At 38.1% G+C, this 24003-nt stretch overlaps 1 protein-coding gene across 2 annotated transcripts in view; it reads right to left on the bottom strand.

Annotated features, from left to right (window-relative positions):
* OGFOD3 (2-oxoglutarate and iron dependent oxygenase domain containing 3) overlaps nt 1–24003 on the bottom strand; it is a 58793-nt gene that overhangs the window by 15104 nt on the left and 19686 nt on the right. For both annotated transcript variants that reach the window (XM_063292792.1, XM_063292793.1), the window contains exons 5-8: nt 23381–23445; nt 22697–22753; nt 14507–14660; nt 6131–6254 (exon numbers count right to left, since the gene is read on the bottom strand). In XM_063292792.1, the coding sequence (XP_063148862.1) occupies nt 6131–6254; nt 14507–14660; nt 22697–22753; nt 23381–23445 (400 nt within the window). The remainder of the gene's footprint in view (nt 1–6130; nt 6255–14506; nt 14661–22696; nt 22754–23380; nt 23446–24003) is intronic.

The raw sequence follows: 24003 nt of genomic DNA, 5'->3' as shown, positions 1-24003 counted from the left end.
AAGGCCAATAGTTTACAAAGGCTTCCCAGTATCTGTTTCATGTGATTCAATGAAAATTGAGTATCAAGCACTTGGAGGGGATTAAGCTTCAATTCATCAGACATAGAAACTTTATACAGCTACACTGTAGGTTATCTTGCATAAGTACCCAAAAGTTCCTTAATTTTATTTTCCATATTTTGTTTATATTTTTTATTCTTTCTCCACAAAGTGTAAAATACCATCTTGAAAAAATAGGATTCTTATAATAATTTATAGTGTTATCGGAGCATGAGTGCATATTGCAATAGGATCTCTGTTACAGTCATCTATCCGAACAATGAAGGATCAAGATACTAAGAAATAGTCAAGTCCAGAACAAGTATGATAACACTGAAAAGAAAGTATATTCTTGTTGTAAAGGAATTTTTTTTTAATCTGTTCAATCGTGTCTGATTCTTGGAGACTGCTTGGACAAGTCCCTGCAGTTTTCTTGGCAAGGATTTAAAAATTGCCATATATCTCCAATATACAACTTGTAAGAGAGTTAAATGTTAGCTAGAACAATACTATGATTTAGCAAAGAATCTAAAACTTGATTAAAATCTATAAGCATAATTATCCGATTCACAGCTAAACTAAAAATATATTAAAAACACTTATGTAAAATATCTGGATGGTCCTTAGTATGGCTGTAGTAATTTATAAATACAAGATGGTTATTTAAGCATTTAATAATCATATTTTTTATAAAAAAAATCTTTCTGAATCATTATTCTAGTTCCACTACAAATTTTAAAGACTTGTAATCAAAAATACTAGTAAAAGATTTTGACTATCTGAACAACCCATCTTTTAGACCAAAGATCTTTCTCAGGTTGAAAAATAAATAATAAACTAGGTTTTAAATTACCCAGTTTAATAAGTATCTGTCTCCTCTCAAAAGAATATCTAAGGCCATTTACATTTTAGTATACTGCTAAAAAAAACGTAAGTTAAAAAAATGCAGATAGAAAAAAACAGTAGTTCTATAGGTCAAAGAAAAAGAAAATTTTCATTTAATTGGGATACTTTCTGAAAAACTAAAAAAATCCTGAAAAAATAAAAATAATTAAAAAAGAAATAACATTTAAACCTTTAATAAGAAAATTAAAAATAATAAATGTCTTTAAAAACACCAGAAAAAATGCAAAACATAAAAAAATCCTAATGTTGGCACATCTCCCTCTAAACATATACAATATAAAGCTAGATACAAAGTAAGACTGCTAATGTTTTACTTTAATAGTTGCAGAGCAAAAAAAAAAAAGGAGCTTATGCAGCCTCCAGATGAAAAATTGTCACATAGACTACAAGGATAAACAAAAAAATAGGTGGAAAAAGAAAAAAAACACCTCCTTTTGTTTTGGTCCCAAACAAGCTTTGTTGAATAGTTTGTGTTTCTGGATTGTTTGCGGAGGCAGAACTAGGACAGTCATTACCTTTTGCATTCCATTCCAAAGAACCCACTTGCTGAAATATCACACAATAGGATTCACTATTTGAGATCTTAAATAGGACTAGGTTTCCGTAGTACAGGGAAACAGAAACCCACATGATAAGCAGTTTCAATTTCTAGCCTGTATTCTTAACTGCAGTGAAGACACATTTTCTTCATAAAGAATGTTGATGACTGATCTTGCTCAGCACTGTAAAGAACGGTCAGGAAAGTAGAATGGGCCACTTCTGTCATGAGTAAGGATGGTGAGCAGGGGGCTCCCACCCAGACTGTCAAGCGCATGCGTAGCACTGAGGAATTGTTCAGCCATTCAAAGAGACACAGATCGGGACCGCCTTAACCCTTGGGGGTTATATGTCTGGGTTTTTCCCACGCTTCTTCAGTTTGTTAGGATTCCTGTTAAGTACTAGTAATAAATATTAGAGACCAGTTCCTTGTCTCAGTGTGTTTCCTGGTAGTTAGGACAACTTCATACGGACACCGTTACCTACTTTCAAGACTGTTTCCAAATGTAGGGCACATCGTTTATCAGAATGTTCAATTCAGGTGATTCTTTTTTTCATGTGAGTCAATTGCTAAAGATTCTAATTCTGCCATTTTGTGATCTAGAGAACGAGAATCTACTTGGTCTTCAAAAGGTTGCTTTTAACAGAATAAATTTAGTCATTCTAAAATATTAAATCATCACCTAGAACTTTTACTGTGGTAAGCAATTTCACATAATTTTCTTTATTAGATTTTTCTTATGAGTCAGGAATAAATTCAGCTTTTGACTGTTCCTTAATTGGTATCATCTGTACTATTAGAGATGTTCAGAACAAAGTATATAATTACTGTGATGCAACAAATCGGCATTTTAAAAATTTATACACTGAAGTTTATTATACTGAGACAAATTTACTGAGGGAGAAATCAATCATTTTTAAAATAATCTAGTTTTTTTTAACATTATACATAACCAAGCTGTTTAGCTAGTTGCACCTTTACCTGTTCAGGAATTAATAAATACTATTAAATCTATGAAAAAAGGCAAAGATGCTAGTCCTGACTGCTATCCTGTTGAGTGACATAAGGCCTTGACTTAAACCCCTATATTGTTGGAGAACTTATTCTGATGGGGTTTTTTATTAAGTTTTTCTGCTTCTTTAAAAAGACTTACATAGCTGTGTTTGTGAAGACTGGTTAAGATTCAGCTGATTCAGTTATTTTTTTCACTAGGCATATTTTGTGATTTCTATTTCTTGATGGAATCCTAATGGTCAACATTAAAACTATTTTAGGCACAGCTAAAAAGTTACTGTGAAATCATGGCAGGGGCTTGGTTCTTTTTTAAATCAAGTTTCTATTGCGTTTCTAGTATTAAAAGCTTCAAGGCATATTTGGAAGAGTATGGTTTTGAGTCTTATTCACATGATAAACATACACTTCGGGATAATCCAACACATTAGCACATCTAAAGCTCCTGGATTAATACCAGAAGTGTAATGTGTTCTGTATGATTCCAAATCTATAGCATTTGTTAAAAAGCATTTGTTAAAGAGTACTGTTAAAGTAGATATAGGTTACCTGCAAGAATTTTGGTTTAAAATTATATTAAATCAAAAGTTAAATATCTTAAAGAATAATATGTGTATTTATTATCTTAAGATGTGGTTAATTCAACAAAAGATTTTTTTTCCATGTTGGTTCAGCACCTCAGAGAATGTTTAAAGGAGTTGCCTGCCAACTGCATTATTCTGGAAATGTAAAAGGATAGGGGAAACACTTAGCCGCATTATATAGGCTTGCCCCATTATCCTGTTTTGCTTTAATGTTAATAGAGTTTGGGGAAGAGTAACATGTTTTAAAGAGGTGAAAATGATTATCAATTATATATGCAATGTTTGGAGTTATGAAGAACTGTGGGACTTAGCAAAAGTATTATTTTTTGCAATGGAAAGACAGTGTCATTCTAAATGGACAGAAGGCTGTCAAAAGCCAGCAACAGTTTTGTGCCAAAACTGCTTTGCTGTGAGTCACAGAAGTGGGGCAGAGCTTGGTTTATAAAGCCTGTCCTGACAGTCAGAATCAGGCTGAGACAAGGAGTAGGTCTCTAATGTTTATTACTGCTACATTAACAGAATCCTATTCCTAACAAACTGAAGAAGAGTGGGAAAAACCCAGACATATAAACCCCAAAGACTAAGGCGGGTCTGATCTGTGTCTCTTTGAATGGCTGCTTAATTCCTCAGTACTACACATGCGTTTTCCACCCTGGATCGAGGCCCCCTCCTGCTCGCCATCATTACTCATGACATCGCCACATCCAAAGGCTGAAGTCTTGACTGAAGTGAAACACCCCTTCGAGATTTCACTTAAGCCTAGCGTGTTCATGTTTAAAACCTTAATAAAATGTATTTAATCCAGCTTCAAATAAGAGAACAGTGGAGAAATTATGAGCTTCTTCCAGGTATCACCTGACAAAGAAGATGCCTTGCTGATCATACATCTAAGTCTTCCTAAGGACTTGTTCTAAAGAGGCAGAATAAGGAGCTTCAGATTATTAGGAAGGGGGCCCTGTACCTGATCTATCACGTGTAATGCTCTGTATGTCATCCCTTCAGCACAAAAAAGTTCTCCCACTAGCAAAGAAAGATTTTACTTTATTAAAATAATGCTCAGGGAAAAAAGGATCTGATTAATTAGAAACTTGTTCATAAAGGTAATGTAAGCATGGAGAAAAGCAGTTATATCCAGCAAAGGGCACAGTTTCAAAAGACCAAAGGACCAATTACTGAAATTCCTTCTGCAGGAAAATTATGAATTTATTTGACTGCATATTGTTACATGTAGAACATGATTATGGTGATTTAAGAGTTTTTCACTGCATGTACTCCCTTCCCTGCTTCTTCCTTTTTTCCATTTCATTTCCCTCCTACAGTTAAAAATTACATCATTTTTCTGGACATATTCCTCTGTTTAACCTACCACTAGCATCTGCCAATTTTAGCAAGCTATTAATGCTTTTAGGTGTTGCCACAACACATTATGTTTTTAAAAAATCATTGTTAAAAGTTAACAATATAGAACTAATTGAAATGGCAAAATATACATATTAGGATGCCTGCATGGGGACTGTGATTGTGCTAAAAAGGCAACACATGTGAAGCTGTACAAATGTCGACACAATTACAACATTGATGCCTCAGTGATTTAGATTCTCAGGGATCCCTAAGAGATATTGGCCATAATTTACCACACAATTAATTATGCTTAAACTTAGATGGCCACAATTCAAGAGGAAGCAGAACCCCAGGGCCTAAGTGGACTCCAAGTGGTCTTCAAAGGCTTCTTTTTGCATAACAGTTCAGAAAAGCATGAGCAGGAATTTGTCTGCAGCTTTTCCCTTTCTCTCTTTTTCTTCCAGGCTCTTTGAGCCTGTAAGTGGGATTAAGGGAAAGGCAGAGATTTATTTCACTTATCTCACAGAAACTGGGGGAAAGGGAAGCTTGAAAACATTTTTGTTACATAAATTCAAGAGAAAACAGAGTCCTTTTCTTGAACCCTCCCCAAGGCAAAAGAGCTGAAAAAAGCTATTTCTTGGCATCTCAGACTACAGTACAAGTAAAAGAAATCCATGCCTTCCTATTCCTCTGCATGTATCTGTAAGACTCAGGAAAAGTTTCTCCTATGAAATGTTTTTCAGGTAAAACGTATATTAAGCCCTAAGTAATGATGAAATTTGAGGGGGTCTTGACTCCTGGCGACTGCCTGGACTAGTCCCTGCAGTTTTCTTGGCAAGATTTTGGAAGTGGTTTGCCATGGCCTCCTTCTAAGGCTGAGAGAGTGACTGGCCCAATGTCACCCAGTTGGGTGAAATAACCTAGATTAGCTTTCCAAAACTCAGGTTCCTCCAGATATCCTGAGACCACAACTGCCAAAACTCGAAGCCAGTGTGGCCAATGGAATGTATCTAAAGAACTGGGGGAGGATAGACTAGATGACCTATAGATCCCTTTGTAATGCTACATTATTATGAAGTTTCAATAGGATAGTGAAACTTCAGTGGAAGGCTGTCATGCCTGAATCATTTGGAAACCTATGAAGTCAAAACAGATACAGGTTTAACTATTTGCATGTTTATATATTTCATGTGCAATATTTCTAAGCATACCACCCCAGATTATCTGAGTATCCCTGTTTATATTTCAACCTCCATTTCTACCAACAAAATTGTCTGAAAACTAACAATTCACAAATCATGCTTATTTATTTATTTAAAAATTAATGTTGCTCTTCAAAACCAAGTTTTCCCATGTGACGTAATGAAGTTACAATACATATTTGCCTCCCATTTATTCTTGCAATAGATGGGAGGTAGAAATCACAGTTCTTACTTGTATAACATTGGAATGATCAAAGGTATAATAATACCAAAACTACTGTAAGAGAAAAGCAATTATGCAGCAGATATTGGTGGAGATAACCCTAATAGCTCTTAAGTCAGAAGCTGTCACTTATATTTGTACTTATTTCTACTGCACTTCTAATTTATTTGTTAAGTATATTTCTACCTTGAAGATACCGATGCACAAATTGGAGAGCTGTGTTCAAAGGAAGATATTAAAAACACAGCATGAACTAGTAGGATCTGCAGAGCAAAGAAAATTCTACCTGCTCGAGGTTCTACAGTCCTATTTGCACCTTCATCCATAAAGACAAACCGTCCACCACCAAAGTCTTCTGAATAGTCTGAGAGGTAAAGCAGTGATGTGTAATCAAAGGAGCCATAGGTCACCTACAAAGAAAAGATAAAGTACTGAATATCATAGGGAATTCTTTGTAGAAACTTGGGGGTTGTAGTGGGTCTACAGTTGCATAGATCCTGGAAGAAGTTGATTATTTGAATCCCTTTCAGTTGGGCTCTAAGCCCAAATATGGCAATAAGACTTTATTGATCTCACCTGTGTATGACCTCTGGTGAGATGGTGGGGGGGAATGTATCCCCTCCTGGTACTGCTTGATATCTCAGTGGCTTTTGATACTATCAGACATAGTATCCTCCTGGACTTCCTCCAAGAGGTAGGAGCAGAGCAGATTGCTTTGCAGTGTCTTCTCCTTTCTAAAAATGCATTTATAATCATTGATGGTAAGGGGAAAAAGGTCAAGCAAAAACTTTGTTGTGGGATGACACAGGGATCGTCATGCTGCATGCGATCATCTGCTGGCAAGATAGACAAACTGATATCATCAATATGCAAATGATACCCTATTATAAATCTCAGCCCAGAGCCAAACAGGTGATGTAGTCATGCTGTTGAATAGCCTAAAGTTTGTTAGTGTCTGGGACGAAAAGGCTTCAACCCAACTCCAGCATTTACCAAGTGAATGTGGTTTTGGAAGCCGCCTAATTCTAGGTATATTCCATCTTTGGTTCTGGATATGATTGTGTTTCCCTATGCATGAAACTGTTTATAATTTGGGGGTCATTCTGGACTCACAGCTCCTGCGTGAAAAGCAGGTGGCAAGTGTGGTTAGGTGCATTTCAAGATGCTTTAAAGTTCTTCGTGGCTCAGAATGTATTTTGATCAGGAAGGGTAGGCACCCTCCATGTCTTTTCCTTACAGAATATTTAATATATTTCATTTTTTTTTCCATATATTTAAAGCTGAAAATTTGTATTTTTATATTTGCTTCATAAGCATTGTGCTACTAGCACAATGCTTTTTTAATGCTTCTCACTCCAGGAATTAAGTTTGCATATTTATCCTCTTAATTTTGCAGCATTTCTTACAACTGATTTAATTGACATTCTTTTTGAATTGAGCCACATTTACTAACTGCAAAGTACAGTCACAATTACTGTTAAAACAAGCTTGGAATCATTCTAAGGAAGAAAATCCATTCATTTTACTATTAAAATAGTATTTTCAAATCCTCTGCAGATTTCCTCTGGGAGAATAATCTGTCATTTATGATTATCCAATCCTGTGTTCTCTATCAAAGCATCTGAGCACAATGTATATTAAAAAGCAAATAATGTTTCCTTTTTGAAATTAATTTTGCTCTCGCTTGGGTTACAGTTTAGTATTTCAAGTATGAAATGACCTTTTGAATGTGACTGCAACAGTATAGAAAGACTTTTTATTGCTCACTAAAAACTAAACAGGAACCTCCATGCCAAGAGTTAGAATTCTAGACTAAGGATTTGCATTTTCTCCTCAAGAAAAAATGATTAATGAATTATTCTATCAGAGTTTTAAGAGAATCCTTAAGTCTGATCCAAGGAATGCAAAAGCATATTGATACAAAGAGGCTTTGATCAAAAAAACAAAACCATGCATACAATTTCCAGTTCCTTCTAAAATACCAAAATTAAGGAAGAGAGCATAATGGAACAAACCATGCTCCAGATGAAAGCTCAAATGATGGGAAACCCTATCCACTGAAAACATTTTCATTCCTTACTTTCATTTTTTTCCAGAGAGTTTGTATAATGCAATTCATTAAGTAACACCTTACAGGTGTACAGCAGGATATAAGAGTATTGGCACTTTTGAACTTTGGTACTGGGTAATAACATGGGCAGCCGAGAAAACAAACAAATAGATCATCAAACAAATCAACCCAGAGTTCTCATTCAAGGCACAAATGACCAGGCTACTTTGGACACGTTATGCAAAGACCCAGCTCTCTGGAGAAGGCTCTAATGGTGGGAAAAGTGGAAGGAAAGAGAAGAAGAGGATGACCAGCAGCAAGACAGATGGACTCTGTTACAATGGCAATGAGCGCACCATTGGAAGATCTGAAAGACCATGTTTAGGGACAAATCATCAACTTTTAGGGGGAGATGGGCGGTGGTAGAAATTTGAATAATAAATAAATAAATAAATAAATATAATCAATCAAACAAGTTTTAGCTATTTGCTCAGTTGCAATTCTAAGGCAGGAGATCCTATAATTGTTATTTGTCTTAGAAACAAAACCTGTATTTATGCCATGTGAGTATGTGTGCGCATGTGCATGTGCACATGCATACCCTCATACATATAGAGAAAGAAGGACACACAAATACACATTCTGTTAGTTTGATATGATAACATAATTTAAGAGAATAAATAAAGCTAAGCACGGGAACTATCCTATGATCCTATTATTCAGTAAAGAATCATATTACTAAAGTGTTAGATTCATCTCCTCAACAGGATTAAGACATTTGAAAGTTATGCCTGCTGCTAATTTTTCTAATTTTTCTACTTTAGCTTTAAAAAGTGTTGTCTACTAGGATTACTCTTTTACAACTTTTATCTTTATTTGTTATGTTTTATTTATGTTATTGTAATTTCTTTGATTGCTGTGAAATGCCCAGAATCACTGAGTGTTGGGCAGGATACAAGTTTAATATATTATTATTAGTGTTAGTAATACTATTTTCAATTCAATAAAATAAGACGGATGAAATGGTTTAATTTCTTTTTACTTGGAAGTGCCAAGATAGCAACAAATCTGGAAAAGGTAAGGAAAAGAAACAATTTCCTCAACTAAAACTAAGCAAGATAATATCTGAAAAAAAAATTAACTTAAAATTTTGTGGAAAATAAACTACAATCCAACTTCTTTTTATGAAATTATATTATTTGCTGGAACAAATCATATTGGATCAAATCATACAATCTCTATCATAATATTTGAGCAGGAATGACAACTTGTAAAGAAAAGCAGCAAAAAGTGGTAGAGTGATTTTCTCTTTACTGCATGAACAGATGTAGGAAACTGTCACAGCTACTCTAAATAACCTCATTCAAATAGTAAAAATAAATTGGAATAATATGGTCAATAAACTTATATTGGAAGGATTGCCTATTAGTGAAACATGCGTTGTTTCATACATGGAAAAAATAAAATAAAAAAAATTCAAGAGGAAAACGCAGCAAGTTTGGAAACTGGAAAGTGAAAAGACTGGCATAATTCAGATGACTGCTTTTAGTGTGGACACAACTTAAATAAAAAATTAAATATTTGATTAGCAAAATAAAAATGTTTATGAAACTTTTGTACTGTTTAAGTAAGGAAGGCATTTGAAGCATACTAAATCTGATTCTCTCTATTTATGCACATCTTGATGATCATTTTAAGAATTTCCCATTGAAAACAACAAAACTTTCTTCCAAACACTAGTATGGGAAGGCTGGAATAAAGATACTAAGTTAAAAACCCTTCCTTTCCCAGTGCCAAGGATTCTAGGTTGGGGACTGCAACTTTTTTCTTGACAGAACAGCAGGCTGCCAGAGGCCTTGCGATACCATGGTAACACCAGTGGAAAAAAATAGCAATGGTTTCTTTCAACCATTTTTTAAAATTATTATTTGCAGGGTGTAGGAGATTTTAAGGGTGGGAATAGGAGGAACATGTCTCCCAAAGGCCTTCTGCTTCCATTCCCATCATTATTTAAAAAATAATGGCCATTTTGCTGCCCGTGTTCAGATGCAAATAGGTTGCTGGTAGAGGATGCATGTGGGGCAGTGCTTTGCAGGCTGTCAACCTTTAAATTAATTGTACATTAACCATGCAAGGATGGGGTCACTCCTACATAATTACCCAATAGTTTGGTTTAGGTTTTGAACCTTTCAAACAACTACAACCAGAAAGTTCAGCAAAGGATCATTACCTTGTCGTGGTGCTGGAGCTTGAGCACCTCAATGATGCCATGAGCTAAACCATGAAGGGCCAGCCAAGACGGGAAGGTCATGACAGAGAGGTCAGACTAAATGTGATCCCTGGGGAAGGTAATGGCAACCCACCCCAGTATTCTTGCCGTGAAAACTCAATGGATCAGTACAACCAGAGATATGTCGGTATACCATTGGAAGATGAGACCCCCAGGTCGGAAGATGGTCAAAATGCTACTAGGGAGGAACAGAGGAGGAGTTCAACTAGCCCCAGACGTGATGACACAGCTAGCTCAAAGCCGAAAGGACGGCTAGCGGCCGACGGTGCTGGTGGTGGTGAACGGCAAATCCGATGTTCTAAGGATCAACACGCCATTGGAACTTGGAATGTAAGATCTATGAGCCAGGGCAAATTGGATGTGGTTATTGGTGAGATGTCAAGATTAAAGATAGGCATTTTGGGCGTCAGTGAACTGAAATGGACTGGAATGGGCCACTTCACATCAAATGACCACCAGATCTACTACTCTGGACAAGAGGACCACAGAAGAAATGGAGTAGCCTTCATAATTAATAGTAAAGTGGCTAAAGCAGTGCTTGGATACAATCCAAACAATAGAATGATCTCAATTCGAATTCAGGGTAAGCCATTTAACAGTGATTCAAATATATGCCTCAACCACAGATGCTGAAGAAGCTGAAGTAGAGCAGTTCTATGAGGATCTGCAGCACCTACTGGACAATAGTCCAAAAATAGATGTTATTTTCAATACAAGAGACTGGAATGCTAAGGTGGGTAGTCAAATGACACCTGGAATTACAGGTAAGCATGGCCTGGGAGAACAAAACGAAGCAGGACATAGGCTGATAGAATTTTGCCAAGACAACTCACTCTGCATAACACTCTCTTCCAACAACCTAAGAGACGGCTTTATACATGGACTTCACCAGATGGACAACACGAAATCAGATTGACTACATCCTTTGCAGCCAAAGGTGGCGGACATCTATACAGTTGGTAAGAACAAGACCTGGAGCTGACTGTAGTTCAGATCACGAACTTCTTCTTGCACAATTTAGGATCAGACTAAAGAGATTAGAGAAGACCCACAGATCGGTTAGATATGAGCTCACTAATATTCCTAAGGAATTTACAGTGGAGGTGAAGAATAGATTTAAGGGCCTGGACTTAGTAGATAGGGTCCCGGAGGAACTATGGACAGAACTTCCCAACATTGTTCAGGAGGCGGCAACAAAATACACGCCAAAGAAAAAGAAAACCAAGAAGGCAAAATGGCTGTCTGCTGAGACATTAGAAGTAGCTCAAGAAAGAAGGAAAGCAAAAGGCAACAGTGATAGGGGGAGATATGCAAAATTCCAGAGGTTAGCCAGAAGAGATAAGGAATTATTTTTAAACAAGCAATGTGTGGAAGTGGAAGAAGACAATAGAATAGGAAGGACAAGAGACCTCTTCCAGAAAATTAGAAACATCGGAAGTAAATTCCAGGCCAAAATGGGTATGATCAAAAACAAAGATGGCAAGGACCTAACAGAAGAAGAGGAGATCAAGAAAAGGTGGCAAGAATATACAGAAGACCTGTATAGGAAGGATAACAATATCGGGGATAGCTTTGACGGTGTGGTCAGTGAGCTAGAGCCAGACATCCTGAAGAGTGAGGTTGAATGGGCCTTAAGAGGCATTGCTAATAACAAGGCAGCAGGAGACGACAGCATCCCAGCTGAACTGTTCAAAATCTTGCGAGATGATGCTGTCAAGGTAAAGGTAAAGGTAAAGGTTTCCCTTGACGTAAAGTCCAGTCGTGTCCGACTCTAGGGGGCGGTGCTCATCTCCGTTTCTAAGCCTTAGAGCCGGCGTTGTCATAGACACTTCCGGGTCATGTGGCTAGCATGACTCATGGAACGCTGTTACCTTCCCGTCGAAGCGGTACCAATTAATCTACTCACATTTGCATGTTTTCGAACTGCTTGGTGTGCAGGAGCTGGGACTAGCAACGGGAGCTCACCCCGCCGCGCGGTTTCAAACCGCCGACCTTCCGATCGACAGCTCAGCGGTTTAACCCGCAGCACCACCGCGTCCCTACTTGACAGCAAATTTGGAAAACACAAGAATGGCCATCAGACTGGAAAAAATCAATTTATATCCCCATACCAAAAAAGGGAAACACTAAAGAATGTTCAAACTATCGAACAGTGGCACTCATTTCACCTGCCAGTAAGGTAATGCTCAAGATCCTGCAAGGTAGACTTCAGCAATTCATGGAGTGAGAATTGCCAGATGTACAAGTTGGGTTTAGAAAAGGCAGAGGAACTAGGGACCAAATTGCCAATATCCGCTGGATAATGGAAAAAGCCAGGGAGTTTCAGAAAAACATCTATTTCTGTTTTAGTGACTATTCTAAAGCCTTTGAATGCATGGACCATAACAAATTGTGGCAAGTTCTTAGTGGTATCGGTATACCAAGTCATCTTGTATGCCTCCTGAAGAATCTGTATAATGACCAAGTAGCAACAGTAAGAACAGACCACGGAACAACGGACTGGTTATGATTGGGAAAGGAGTACGGCAGGGCTGTATCCTCTCACCCTGCCTATTCAACTTATATGCAGAACACATCATGTGACATGCTGGGCTTGAAGAATCCAAGGCTGGAGTTAAAATTGCTGGAAGAAACATTAACAATCTCAGATATGCAGATGATACCACTTTGATGGCTGAAAGCGAAGAGGAACTGAGGAGCCTTATGATGAAGGTGAAAGAAGAAAGTGCAAAAGCTGGCTTGCAGCTAAACCTCAAAAAAACCAAGATTATGGCAACCAGCTTGATTGATAACTGGCAAATAGAGGGAGAAAATGTAGAAGCAGTGAAAGACTTTGTATTTCTAGGTGCGAAGACTACTGCAGATGCTGACTGCAGTCAGGAAATCAGAAGACGCTTAATCCTTGGGAGAAGAGCAATGACAAATCTCGATAAAATAGTTAAGAGCAGAGACATCACACTGACAACAAAGATCCGCATAGTTAAAGCAATGGTGTTCCCCGTAGTAACATATGGCTGCGAGAGCTGGACCATAAGGAAGGCTGAGCGAAGGAAGATTGATGCTTTTGAACTGTGGTGTTGGAGGAAAATTCTGAGAGTGCCTTGGACTGCAAGAAGATCAAACCAGTCCATCCTCCAGGAAATAAAGCCAGACTGCTCACTTGAGGGAATGATATTAAAGGCCAAACTGAAATACTTTGGCCACATAATGAGAAGACAGGACACCCTGGAGAAGATGCTGATGCTAGGGAGAGTGGAGGGCAAAAGGAAGAGGGGCCGACCAAGGGCAAGGTGGATGGATGATATTCTAGAGGTGATGGACTCGTCCCTGGGGGAGCTGGTGGTGTTGACGACCTACAGGAAGCTCTGGCATGGGCTGGTCCATGAAGTCACAAAGAGTTGGAAGCCACTAAACGAATAAACAACACAACCAGAAAACTATGGCAAGTTTTAACTATTTGTGCATTATTTTGCAGGAATGTAAAAATGCCAATGTGAAAGCTTACTACAACCTATTTTCATCTATTATGTATAATATGCATTAGTGTATGTGTATAACATTTGCATTTTATATAGTATTTAATGTGTTTTATACATACACACACCATAAAATATAAGAAATATGCTTATTTATAAGATGCCTATAAAATAGGTTTTCTGGGTGTACAATTATTTTAAAAATATGAGACTACAATAAAATGTTTAAGTATTACATTTCATTTTTACTACTAACTTCCTTGAGTACTCTTCTGAGCAGAAAAGCAGAATGTAGACTGTATAAATACAGTAATGCATTACATAGTACAAATACAAAAGTCAACAGAAAACCAGCATGATAAAAGAGAATTTAAAAAATACGATCCTCGAAGTCATATATTAAACATATTTTAGTCTTGTCAAGATAACAAAATCCTCCTAGTAAGTGAAGTGCAACAGATGCTGATACTCAGTTCCCAGATTTTCATAATATGTAGCAGAACATAACTTACGAAGCTCATAAGCGATAAGAATCATCAGCCTGACCAGATTGAATATTTAATTTAATAGGAAACAACCCTAGGTTTTTAACTTCTAAGTTTTGGCTCATCAGAAATGGAACAGCAGCAATTTAAAAGTGATTCCACATACATTTACTTATGAGTACGTTTCATTAAGCTCAGCAGGAGTTACTTCTGAGAAAGCATACATGGTACTTAAATGCTAAAGTTACATCAGAGCATTGTGACTCTTTAAGTAGAGTGCTAGTACTTATACACACAGAACACTAACACTGAAGGTAGATATTTAGAAGAAATAAAAGTATTATTACAATATCCCATTTACCTTGTCAATATGAGGATGCCAATATTCATCATGGGTTGTCTTTGCTTCTGAGTTATTTATTCTAGAGAAGAAAGTTGGTTTTGTCAAATACATGGAAGATGAGCTGATACCAAAAGCAAGAGCTACTTTTTGTTGGATTCTCTGCCTCACGTCACTGAAAATGAGAAGAGAGCACCAGAACTGAGTGAAACTGTGCAAAAAACATCAGCTTTATTTTAAATACACTCTTTTGTTTCCCAATAATATCTAACATTTATACACAGAATATTAAAAGAAGTTTACGCACATTGTCTCAGGAATTCTATAATGTCATGATGTGTAGCACAATTAATTATAATGTATCACAGATAGTGACCTGAGAGAGTAAAGCTTCTATTAATTTGTTTGGAGAGTTGACAATTCAGTTCTGAATCTTCTAATGATTCAAATACTATATATGATCTGCACTTTATACTCTACCATCATAGCCTCCAACCTGAAAAAAATATACAATTTCTGCTGATAATTTTTTCTAACACGGTGACTGGTTTCGCACATCATACTAAGCCATAAATCAAATTTATAAATCACAATGGGTGAATTCAATGTTGCCATTCCACTTGTGGAACAGCTTTTGATCCAGCAAACCCCTCTATTAATGGAAGTGGAGGGAATCGCTATTCTGTCACTGTTTGGTGGAAGGCCTGAAGCAGGCATAGTGGGAATCCGTGGTTCCCAAACTTGACAGAATTGTAATCTAAAAACTGGGCAGTTATTTCCCATTCCTAAGGCTCAGAAGAGAATGCCCAAAATTTGATTGTTTCAAACAGGTAGAAGGAAAAGACCTAGAATTTAAGCCTCGATCAGACTTATAGATCAAGCTTGATTGTTGTGTTCTGAAATAACTGATCTAACACACACACACACACACACAGCTTCTATCTTATCTGCAATAAAGCAGCTTATTCATATCTATGAAGCAACTGCTTAAATAAGTTCCTAAATATAGGGCTGACTATCTGGAGAGTCAATGTTTACTGCCTTAACTGGAGTGAAGTTTAACATTTGGGCTGGTGGAGAGAACAAGAATTTGTACCTGTAGAATTAAAGCAGTGTTGCAATGTCACAAGAAACATTAAAATTCAGTCCTAACTTTTCTTTTCAATGCCATAAAACTACATATAGTCCTTGAGTTATGACCATTTGTTCAGTGACCATTCGAAGTTACAGTGGCGCGGAACTAATGGTACTTACACCTGGTCCCCGAAGTTATGGCCGTTGCAGTGCCCCTGCGGTCACATGATCAAAATTAGGGTGCCTGGCAGCCTGCCTGCACTTACGACCGCAGGGGCGCTTCAGCTCCCCACCCACCTATCTCCCCCATATCTCTGCCCTTTTCGCCCCCTGCACTCCACCACCCCCTGCTGACCTTCACCGTCTTCGTACTCCCACTGCTGACCAAGCATACTCGGCCTGGCACTTCAGGTGGCAGCTGCTGGCCGAGCGTGGCATTCTTCCTGAGGTCGTGCACAGAGCTTTCCTCACAAGACCTCAGGAAGAACACCTCACTGCCTTCTTCCTGAGGCCAGCAGCTGCCTCACGAAGGGCCAGACCAGGCACACCTCATCAGCATTTGGAGCAAGAAGATGGCAAAGGTCAGCTGGGGCAGTGGAGTGCAAGGTGGCAGGGGTGACTGCAGTTTCGTGCTGCACTGTGTGGCTGGGCTGGGGTGGCTGCAGCTCCCTGCTTCAGGGCTGGGCTGGGCTGGCTGCAGCTTCCCACTGCAGCTCAGGAGCTTCTTGCAGCCCCAGAGACATGGCACGCCAAGAATCTCTGAGCCACAGCACGGCAAGCAGCCCCTAAGCCACACAGCCCCTGAGCCCCATAAGGAGGGTGCAGGACAGCCAAAAGGGCAGAGATGGGGGAATAGGCAGTTGGAGGGAGTTGAAGGAGAGGCAGTCCTTTACCTTGGAAGAACCGAGGGTTGGGGCTAGGAAGGAACAAGCCAGGAATGGCTTAGATTGGGGTGGGTACTTGGCTAGCAATCGGTGGGATTTGGTTACGACGGCAACAGGGATCGCTGGGATTACCGTTGCTAAGCGATGTAGCCATGTGACATCATGCTTTATGACCGCATCATTTAGCAATGGAAATTCCAGTCCCAATTGCCATTATAACTCAAAGACTACCTGTATATTACCAACAAGACCATTGTTCAAAAGTACAAGAAACACAGAATTCCCCAGAAAAAGCAATAGGTCTTGTTTGTGCTTTGATTGGCAAGAATTATAGCAAACAAGATATTTTTTAAAAATTACAATCTCATATTAGCTTCCTTTTTTGCTTTACACACAGATGCATCATACTAAGGACATTTTTTAAATAATTCTACTTCTTGGGCCATTTCATTGTGATTTTTATTGCAACCTAGGATTCTGTGTTTTTAATTTGCAATGACAATTGCTAAGGCTCCAGAGGCATAAGAACATGTGCCTTTATACCAGAGGTTCTTAAAGTGTGATCTGGGACCCCTGGGGGTCTCTGAGACCCTTTCAGGGGATCTGCAGAATCAAATAAATATTTTCAAATTTCTGTTTTAATCTCCAATACAGTAAATATAGACAGATATAACCTACATAAACCAAGGGTCTTTGGGGCCTTCAATCTTTTGTAAGAATGTAAAGGGGTCCTGAGACCAAAATGTTCGAGAATCATTGCTTTATATTATCAGAATGGTTTATAAACAGCAACAATTTCTGCTTTCAGTGCCACCAGTGCAGATGGCCGCACACTTATACTGCAACTTCTAATCCATCAGTGAGCCAAAAGAATCCTATTTTACTTTATATATCTGTGAACTCTGGCTTGGCTATTCAGCTTGAGCTACTTGTTCCTCAGGACTTGTTCCTCTGCTTCCCTAACTGCTTTGTACTTTGCTCAACCGTTTTGGAACCACCCTTTGACCTTCAGGTTACCAGAACTATCATTAAGCATGGCAGTTCACCCATGTTATTTACATGCTTGTTCTGCATTGGCAGAAAAACTACATTAAATCATTCTATATATAAATAATCTGCCATATATTAGAGCACCCAGGATTCACATACCATTTCTGAGGAGAAATACTCCTATATAATGTAAATTATAGTGTTATGTTCAGCAGATCAAAGGAGAGGAAAAAAAATAACCAGGAACGCTGGTTTTCTGAAAGCTGCCTTTCTACAGAAATAAAAGATAAGCAAAAATGTTGTAGCTGAAACCAGAAGATGCAGTAGTAAGTCTATTAAGTGAGTTCCACAATTGGTAATAGCAAGACTGAAAATGGGAAGCTGCACTATGCAGACAGCCCATCTTAAGTCTTTATTCCTTACCAGCCTTCTTTCGAAAGAACTTTTAACTGGGATGTCAGCTCTACCAAGAACTATAACTCTTCCATGGGAAATCCAAAAATAAGCCAGGATGGGCATAATGGATCATACAAACAGCAGTGAACTTGCTAGGTACAACAGATACTCCATTTAAAGTATGGGGATTTTGATCTTACCGAGGGTTACATGGCTTCTAACCAAACATGTGAATTCTACACATTATCTGAGATTGATTTGACTGAGTTATGTTAAGATGCTCTTCACAAAATCAATCTGTTCTGACGGAGTGAGATTCTGGTCACATTAGAACCATCGCCTATGGTAATTTGATGCTAAAGTGGTCTTCTGCAGAGGATGGTCAAGTACTAAAAACAGGTGATCTGACGTGAATGATTAAATGCTGAGAAGAAGGGTGAGATAAAGAAGGAATACCTTTGCTTTTCAGCATACTAAATTTGCTAATTTTTAAATTCCAAGAATGCCAACAGCCTTGCACAGCTACCATTGTTTGTCTTTGTATGCAGAGGTATTACATCTGGAATACTTTCGTCTGTCATAATTCCGAAACTGACAGACATGCACTGATATTACATCTGAAATGTTTCTCCACATCCATATGACTGAAGCCAATGTCCATATTCTCAATTTTCATCACCTCTGGCAATTTTAGAAGAAAAGAGATTGTCTATCTAACAGCACAAACTTTTACATTACACAAATGCTGTTTTCCTTCATTATCCACACTGCTTCTTTTCTGTATCTCAGATCTACTAGCTTTTTTTTAAAAAAAAAGTTCGTTCAGAAGGAGACTTATTTTATCCAAGCAAATCAGTTTGAAAGTCTCATCTATTTTCTTTCAGTAAACTTTGCCCATCATTTACAGATTTGCTCAATAACTATAGTTTCTGTTCACATAGTCTATTTCACAAAAATCAGTCCAGCCATTCAAGTAGACAATGAGGCTTTTCTTCAGCTATTTCCTTGAGCTGCCATTCTGAAGACCATCCACGTACTGAATTGTATTGAAAAATCCTTGAAGAATTTTTTCTGTGCTCTCTGATACAATAGTTGTGATTATATATAAAAGGAATCAGATGCTCTTTAATACAGACCCATGCTCAGAGATGATAATCCAAAATGAAAGGTTATTTAACATCAATCCACCATTTAGGCTTGTATTTATCTGCCTATTCAGAATGAATCTTCTACCTAGAACTAGCTATATTAGAGGCAGCATCCAGTAAAAGAAGCAAATATACAATATATTGAATTGCAAGGGTAACACCTACATAGTTAGATGCATTCATCAATCAGATTAAAATGATTAAGACTAAATTATCCTTTTCCAGTTCAAAATACCACATGGCAATATTGTTAACCCTTCCCAACACAATCAGGCTGCCTCATCTTCTAAGAAAAAGAGCTGAAAAAAGGAGATATAAAAAGCACAGTCACCATTTTGAATTTCTCTGCCAGGTTCTTATCAGCTACTGAATTTATCTCCCCCAGCACCCTCTAGGTGCATACATATCCTGGTGAAGCTACATGCAGGTATGCCTCTTGCAAGCTTTTATACCGCAAAATGAAATTAAATTGGGAAAACAATCCCTCAGCAGGGTCTAATGTGCCTAAGGGTCTCAATCAATCTACACTCCCACATGCACCCAAAAGCAAACAACATCACCTCTCTGAGGTGATGGCTTGCTATGGCTCCCAAGAGCCAAAATACTGTACCTCCAAGCATACCTCTGGAAATGATGTCCCTGACTGCTAATCTTCAATATGAAGATCACTTCCTCCAGAAATTAGGATGTCCCCAACCCTGTTGGCTTTTCGTAAGGCCATGAAGACCTGGATTTGTGCCCGGGCCTGGAGCCTCGAGCATGTGGATGGTCCCACCTCTTGGTTATATTAACATCCATTCATTGCTTACTTGGCAGCCATGTATATTTTGCTTGTATTTATTTTGTATTTTAATTGTTTTAATTGTAATTGTTTTAACTGTTTTATAGTTTTATTGTTGTAAGCCACCCAGAGTCACTTGCTGAGATGGGCGGCTATAGAAACCAAATTCATACATACATACATACATACATACATACTCCATCTCCTGGTAGCCATCGCCACTATTCCACATACTCCAAATAAGCAAAGCAAGTCATTTTGCTCTTGATTCCCAGGGATAAAGCCTAAATATCCCAACAAGCACTTACACATAGCCTCCAGGCATGCCCATAGCAGTAATTACACCCACACCGCGCAGCCAAAAGGACCCACTTAGATAGACCACAGCCCCAAGCAAGACTGCTGCACAGACCTCAAGATGTCAGGGACAGAGCACCAGGAACACCCCAAATCCTATGGAACATCCCTTTTCAATGTCAGTGCACTCATAATACCCAGCCATGTCTAGAACAGGACACAGGGGTATACCATCACCATGACCATTGCTGTAATTCACAAAGAGAACCATGTTAGGTCAGAATGCACACTTCTGCCAGTATCCACACAGGACTCCACAGCAGTGAAGAGGTATAAGAGACATACAAAATCCATGAAAGAATTTGTCATGATGATCTGGATTATAAGGGAAATGAATGAGAAAGGCTTGAACCCCACCTACCAAACCCATGAAGAATGAGTTCACAAAGGTCTTCATCCACAACAGAAGAGCTGGCTTGCACAACAAATCCCACATGTCCTATTACAGACAGTTGGCTACCTCCTTTCTGGAGTACAGAGGTGAACTCTTAACAAATACCATTAACAGTTGGATCTCACTGAACTGCAGAAGCATTAGTAGTCCAGCAGGTCAGCCAGGCTTGCAAAGTCCTGCTTGCAAAGCACATTCCATTTCTGCCCAGGAGCCACAAACATGCATGAGTGTCAGGTTTTCCTAGAGAGTCACAGAGCTGACAAGCAAACCCTGAAGCAGCTGCCACTGCCAGAAGCAACCCAAAAGACCACCAGCAGAAACCCAATACCAATGAGACAGTGTCTGCTTTGAAACAAGCCAAGGGTCCTTATGCCCAAGGAGGCTTCCAGGTCTGAATGCTCTCAGAGCTCCCAACAGTTATCTACCACCACTACCGTCCAGTGCAAATAGAGCACTGAAGATGTGATCATCCCAGAAGAATGGAAGGAGGGAGAAAGAAGTGGCATGCAGATTCTCCTGACAAGTAATGACAGGTCCAGAACACTCTCACTGAGGCCCTCTGGAGCTTCTGCTCAAGCAACATCCCACAGTTCTTCTCAAGCCATCTCCAATGGCAAGGAACAGCTGATCCCAACTGAGAGCCAATGTGGTGTAGTGGTTAAGATGCTGGACTAGGAGCAGGGAGATGCAGATTCTAGTCCATCATCAGCCACAGAAGTCCACTGGTTGATTTTGGGACAGTCGCTTTCTCTCAGCGCAACCTACCTGTCAGGGTTATTGCTGTGGGATAAAACAGGATGCCACCTTGACCTCCTGAATGAAGAATATAAATCTAACAAACAAACAAACAAACACTCGAATTCATAGACTCCAAGAAAGAGGAGGAAGACCTGTAAGGAGGCCTTATAATGGAAAACAGGTACAAGCTTCACAGGTAATTGTTTGATTAAGTACCATCACGTTGGAGTAAATTAAGAATAATAATATAATATAGTAATATAAAAAAGTAGATAGGCAGGCTTTTATTTAGAAGGCTGAGGGTGGAATGCTGTCTAATACTTTCTGTTACAGGCTCCTATGTCTTGGCTTGAAGAAAACATGAAGAGAGATAAGGAATGGATGCTCAGCTGTTCGCACTTGCGACAGCGTAAGTTTAAAAATCTGTTCTTGTAAATTTAAAAGAAATGGGTAACTATAAGATAGAAAACTGGAGCAAAGCACTACTACACAAATTCAGCAAGCAAGTTTTTCAAGTTGTTTCTGGCAGTACTTCACTTCTGTAAATATTTTTTTTTGCTTCAGAAAAGGCTACTCAAATGCAAAGAACTGCAAGAAACAGAATACCAGTATGTATGCACAGGCATTGCATGAAGGGTATTTGTTCATATGCTACTTTTTTCCCGGTTTTGACATATACTTCTTAGAATAATAGTGAAGGTACAGAACTAGGCTCTAAACCTGTGTTTCTCAACCTTGGCAACTTTAAGACGTGTGGATTTCAACTCCCAGAATTCCCTAGCCAGCATGGGAAACCAGCATGGCTGGTTGGGGAATTCTGGGAGTTGAAGTTCACACATCTTAAAGTTGCCAAGGTTGAGAAACACTGCTCTAAACTAAGTTGAGTAACTCTGAGGATGTTAATAAATAACTATATTGCTAGCAAGCAGTAGGTAGAGTATGATTAATTCCACTTCTCCCTACCTCCTAGAAGCAAGGACTAGCAGCCCCAAGTATTACCAATCTTTAAAAAGAAAACTGCACAAGGGATTCTCTCCTCCTTTTGCCATTTAAGTAGTGGACTGTACTAAAATCAAAAGGGTGGGACTAAATAAAATTCAATCTAGAATGCCTCATGCTACATCTAACCAAGTTATTTCTGTTATCTACCCCTCCATCCATTAGTGGTAAAACAACAGTGATGCCATGTAGATTCTTCCCTTCAAGCTATTAAAATGTTTACTGAACTATTAATATTGTTATTTTTTCTACAATGCAAACTGAATGACTCTTCTTTGCTACGTAACAAGTCAAGACACACCATCAGCAATTCAAAAATCATGCTGCAATGTAATTTTTTTTCAAATGCAGTAATAAACTGTTTGTGGGTACTGCATCATCATAAAGTTAATACTTGAAGGCTGACTGGAGAAGGCAAAAAAAAAATTTAAAATGACTGGATTTTCTTACCGGTATAACTGAAAATCCTCTTCTGTGAAGGTGTCATGGATTTTATCATTAAAGTAGCTGGAGAGAAAAGAAACAAGTGACATATGAAACCAATTCACAGACAATGGAAATTAAGTCTTTGTACCAACCAATTGCTATCAATATTCTTACAACTAAACTGTTTACTCAGATCACATTTTGAATATGCAATTATTTTTAAAGTTTCAGAATGCTACTTATTAAGACTAGTACACAAGATCAATTCCAGTGAACACAAAATTGCTATGGAAAACTGACAGCTCCTTTTAAAAAACGATTCTAAAATGAACGCGGGCCTACTTTTCTATCCAGTGCCCCCAAAATATTCTTTTCTAAATGCAGAGAAACTGCTGAAAACAGAGAAACTTATGTCTTTACACATCTCTAACGCATTCTGAAAGCTAAAAAAACAAAGATCAACCATTCTAAGGGTTGTAATGATTGCAAACAAATAAATAAATAAATAAATGCAATTCTACATTTATTTGTTTGTTTGTTTGTTTGTTTATCAAATTTGTCACCGCCCATCTCCTCCGACCGGAGGGACTCTGGACAGTTTACAACACAGAATAAATATACAATAAAAACTCAAATAAATAAACGATAAAATTCCAATAAAATCCCATTAAAACCAAAACAATTTCTTAACTACCCCAGCTCATTTACCTGTATATATTAACAAAATGCTTCCCCAAAGAAAGGGCTCCAGAGTGCAAATCTAGAATTGAAGCCTGGAATAGGAATAAATAAATAAATTCAGTACATAAATAGAGACAATGGAAAATATTCAAGGAATGTTGCTTTCTTTAAAAAGGGATAGATTACTCTGTTTGGGAGTTATGTTCGTATTCTACAATATCTCAGAACTTGATTTAAAATTGCGTTGATTGTAAATATTTCCCAGGAATCAAGGAAAGTCAAACTTACCCTGGGTTATTTCCCCAAGAATTCATTGCCTATACATGTCAATATTTGATTATCATAATTCACCTACAATGGTTACCAAGTATGAATACAGTTGACCCTTACCACTATTTCTGGAGGGGGGAAAGTTAATGAGCTTTCAAGTAGAGTGGATTTGATTTAACTTGTGATTTAAACCATGATAGAAATCACTAGTAAGGAACAATAAGTTAATGATTTAAATCACAATTTATTCAATAACTAGAAATATTTTATAACAATCATTTCTAGCAGAAGTGCATTCCTGTTGTTTAACATAATCTGAATACATATTCTTCAGTACTCAGACATATGGATTTTACTTTCAGGAACTACATACCATATAA

Source organism: Candoia aspera, chromosome 2 (assembly GCF_035149785.1).
Source record: "Candoia aspera isolate rCanAsp1 chromosome 2, rCanAsp1.hap2, whole genome shotgun sequence".
NCBI classification, from domain to species: Eukaryota; Metazoa; Chordata; class Lepidosauria; order Squamata; family Boidae; genus Candoia; species Candoia aspera.
The sequence above is the reverse complement of the archived record's forward strand: the minus strand, read 5'-3'. Positions and strand labels throughout refer to the sequence as shown.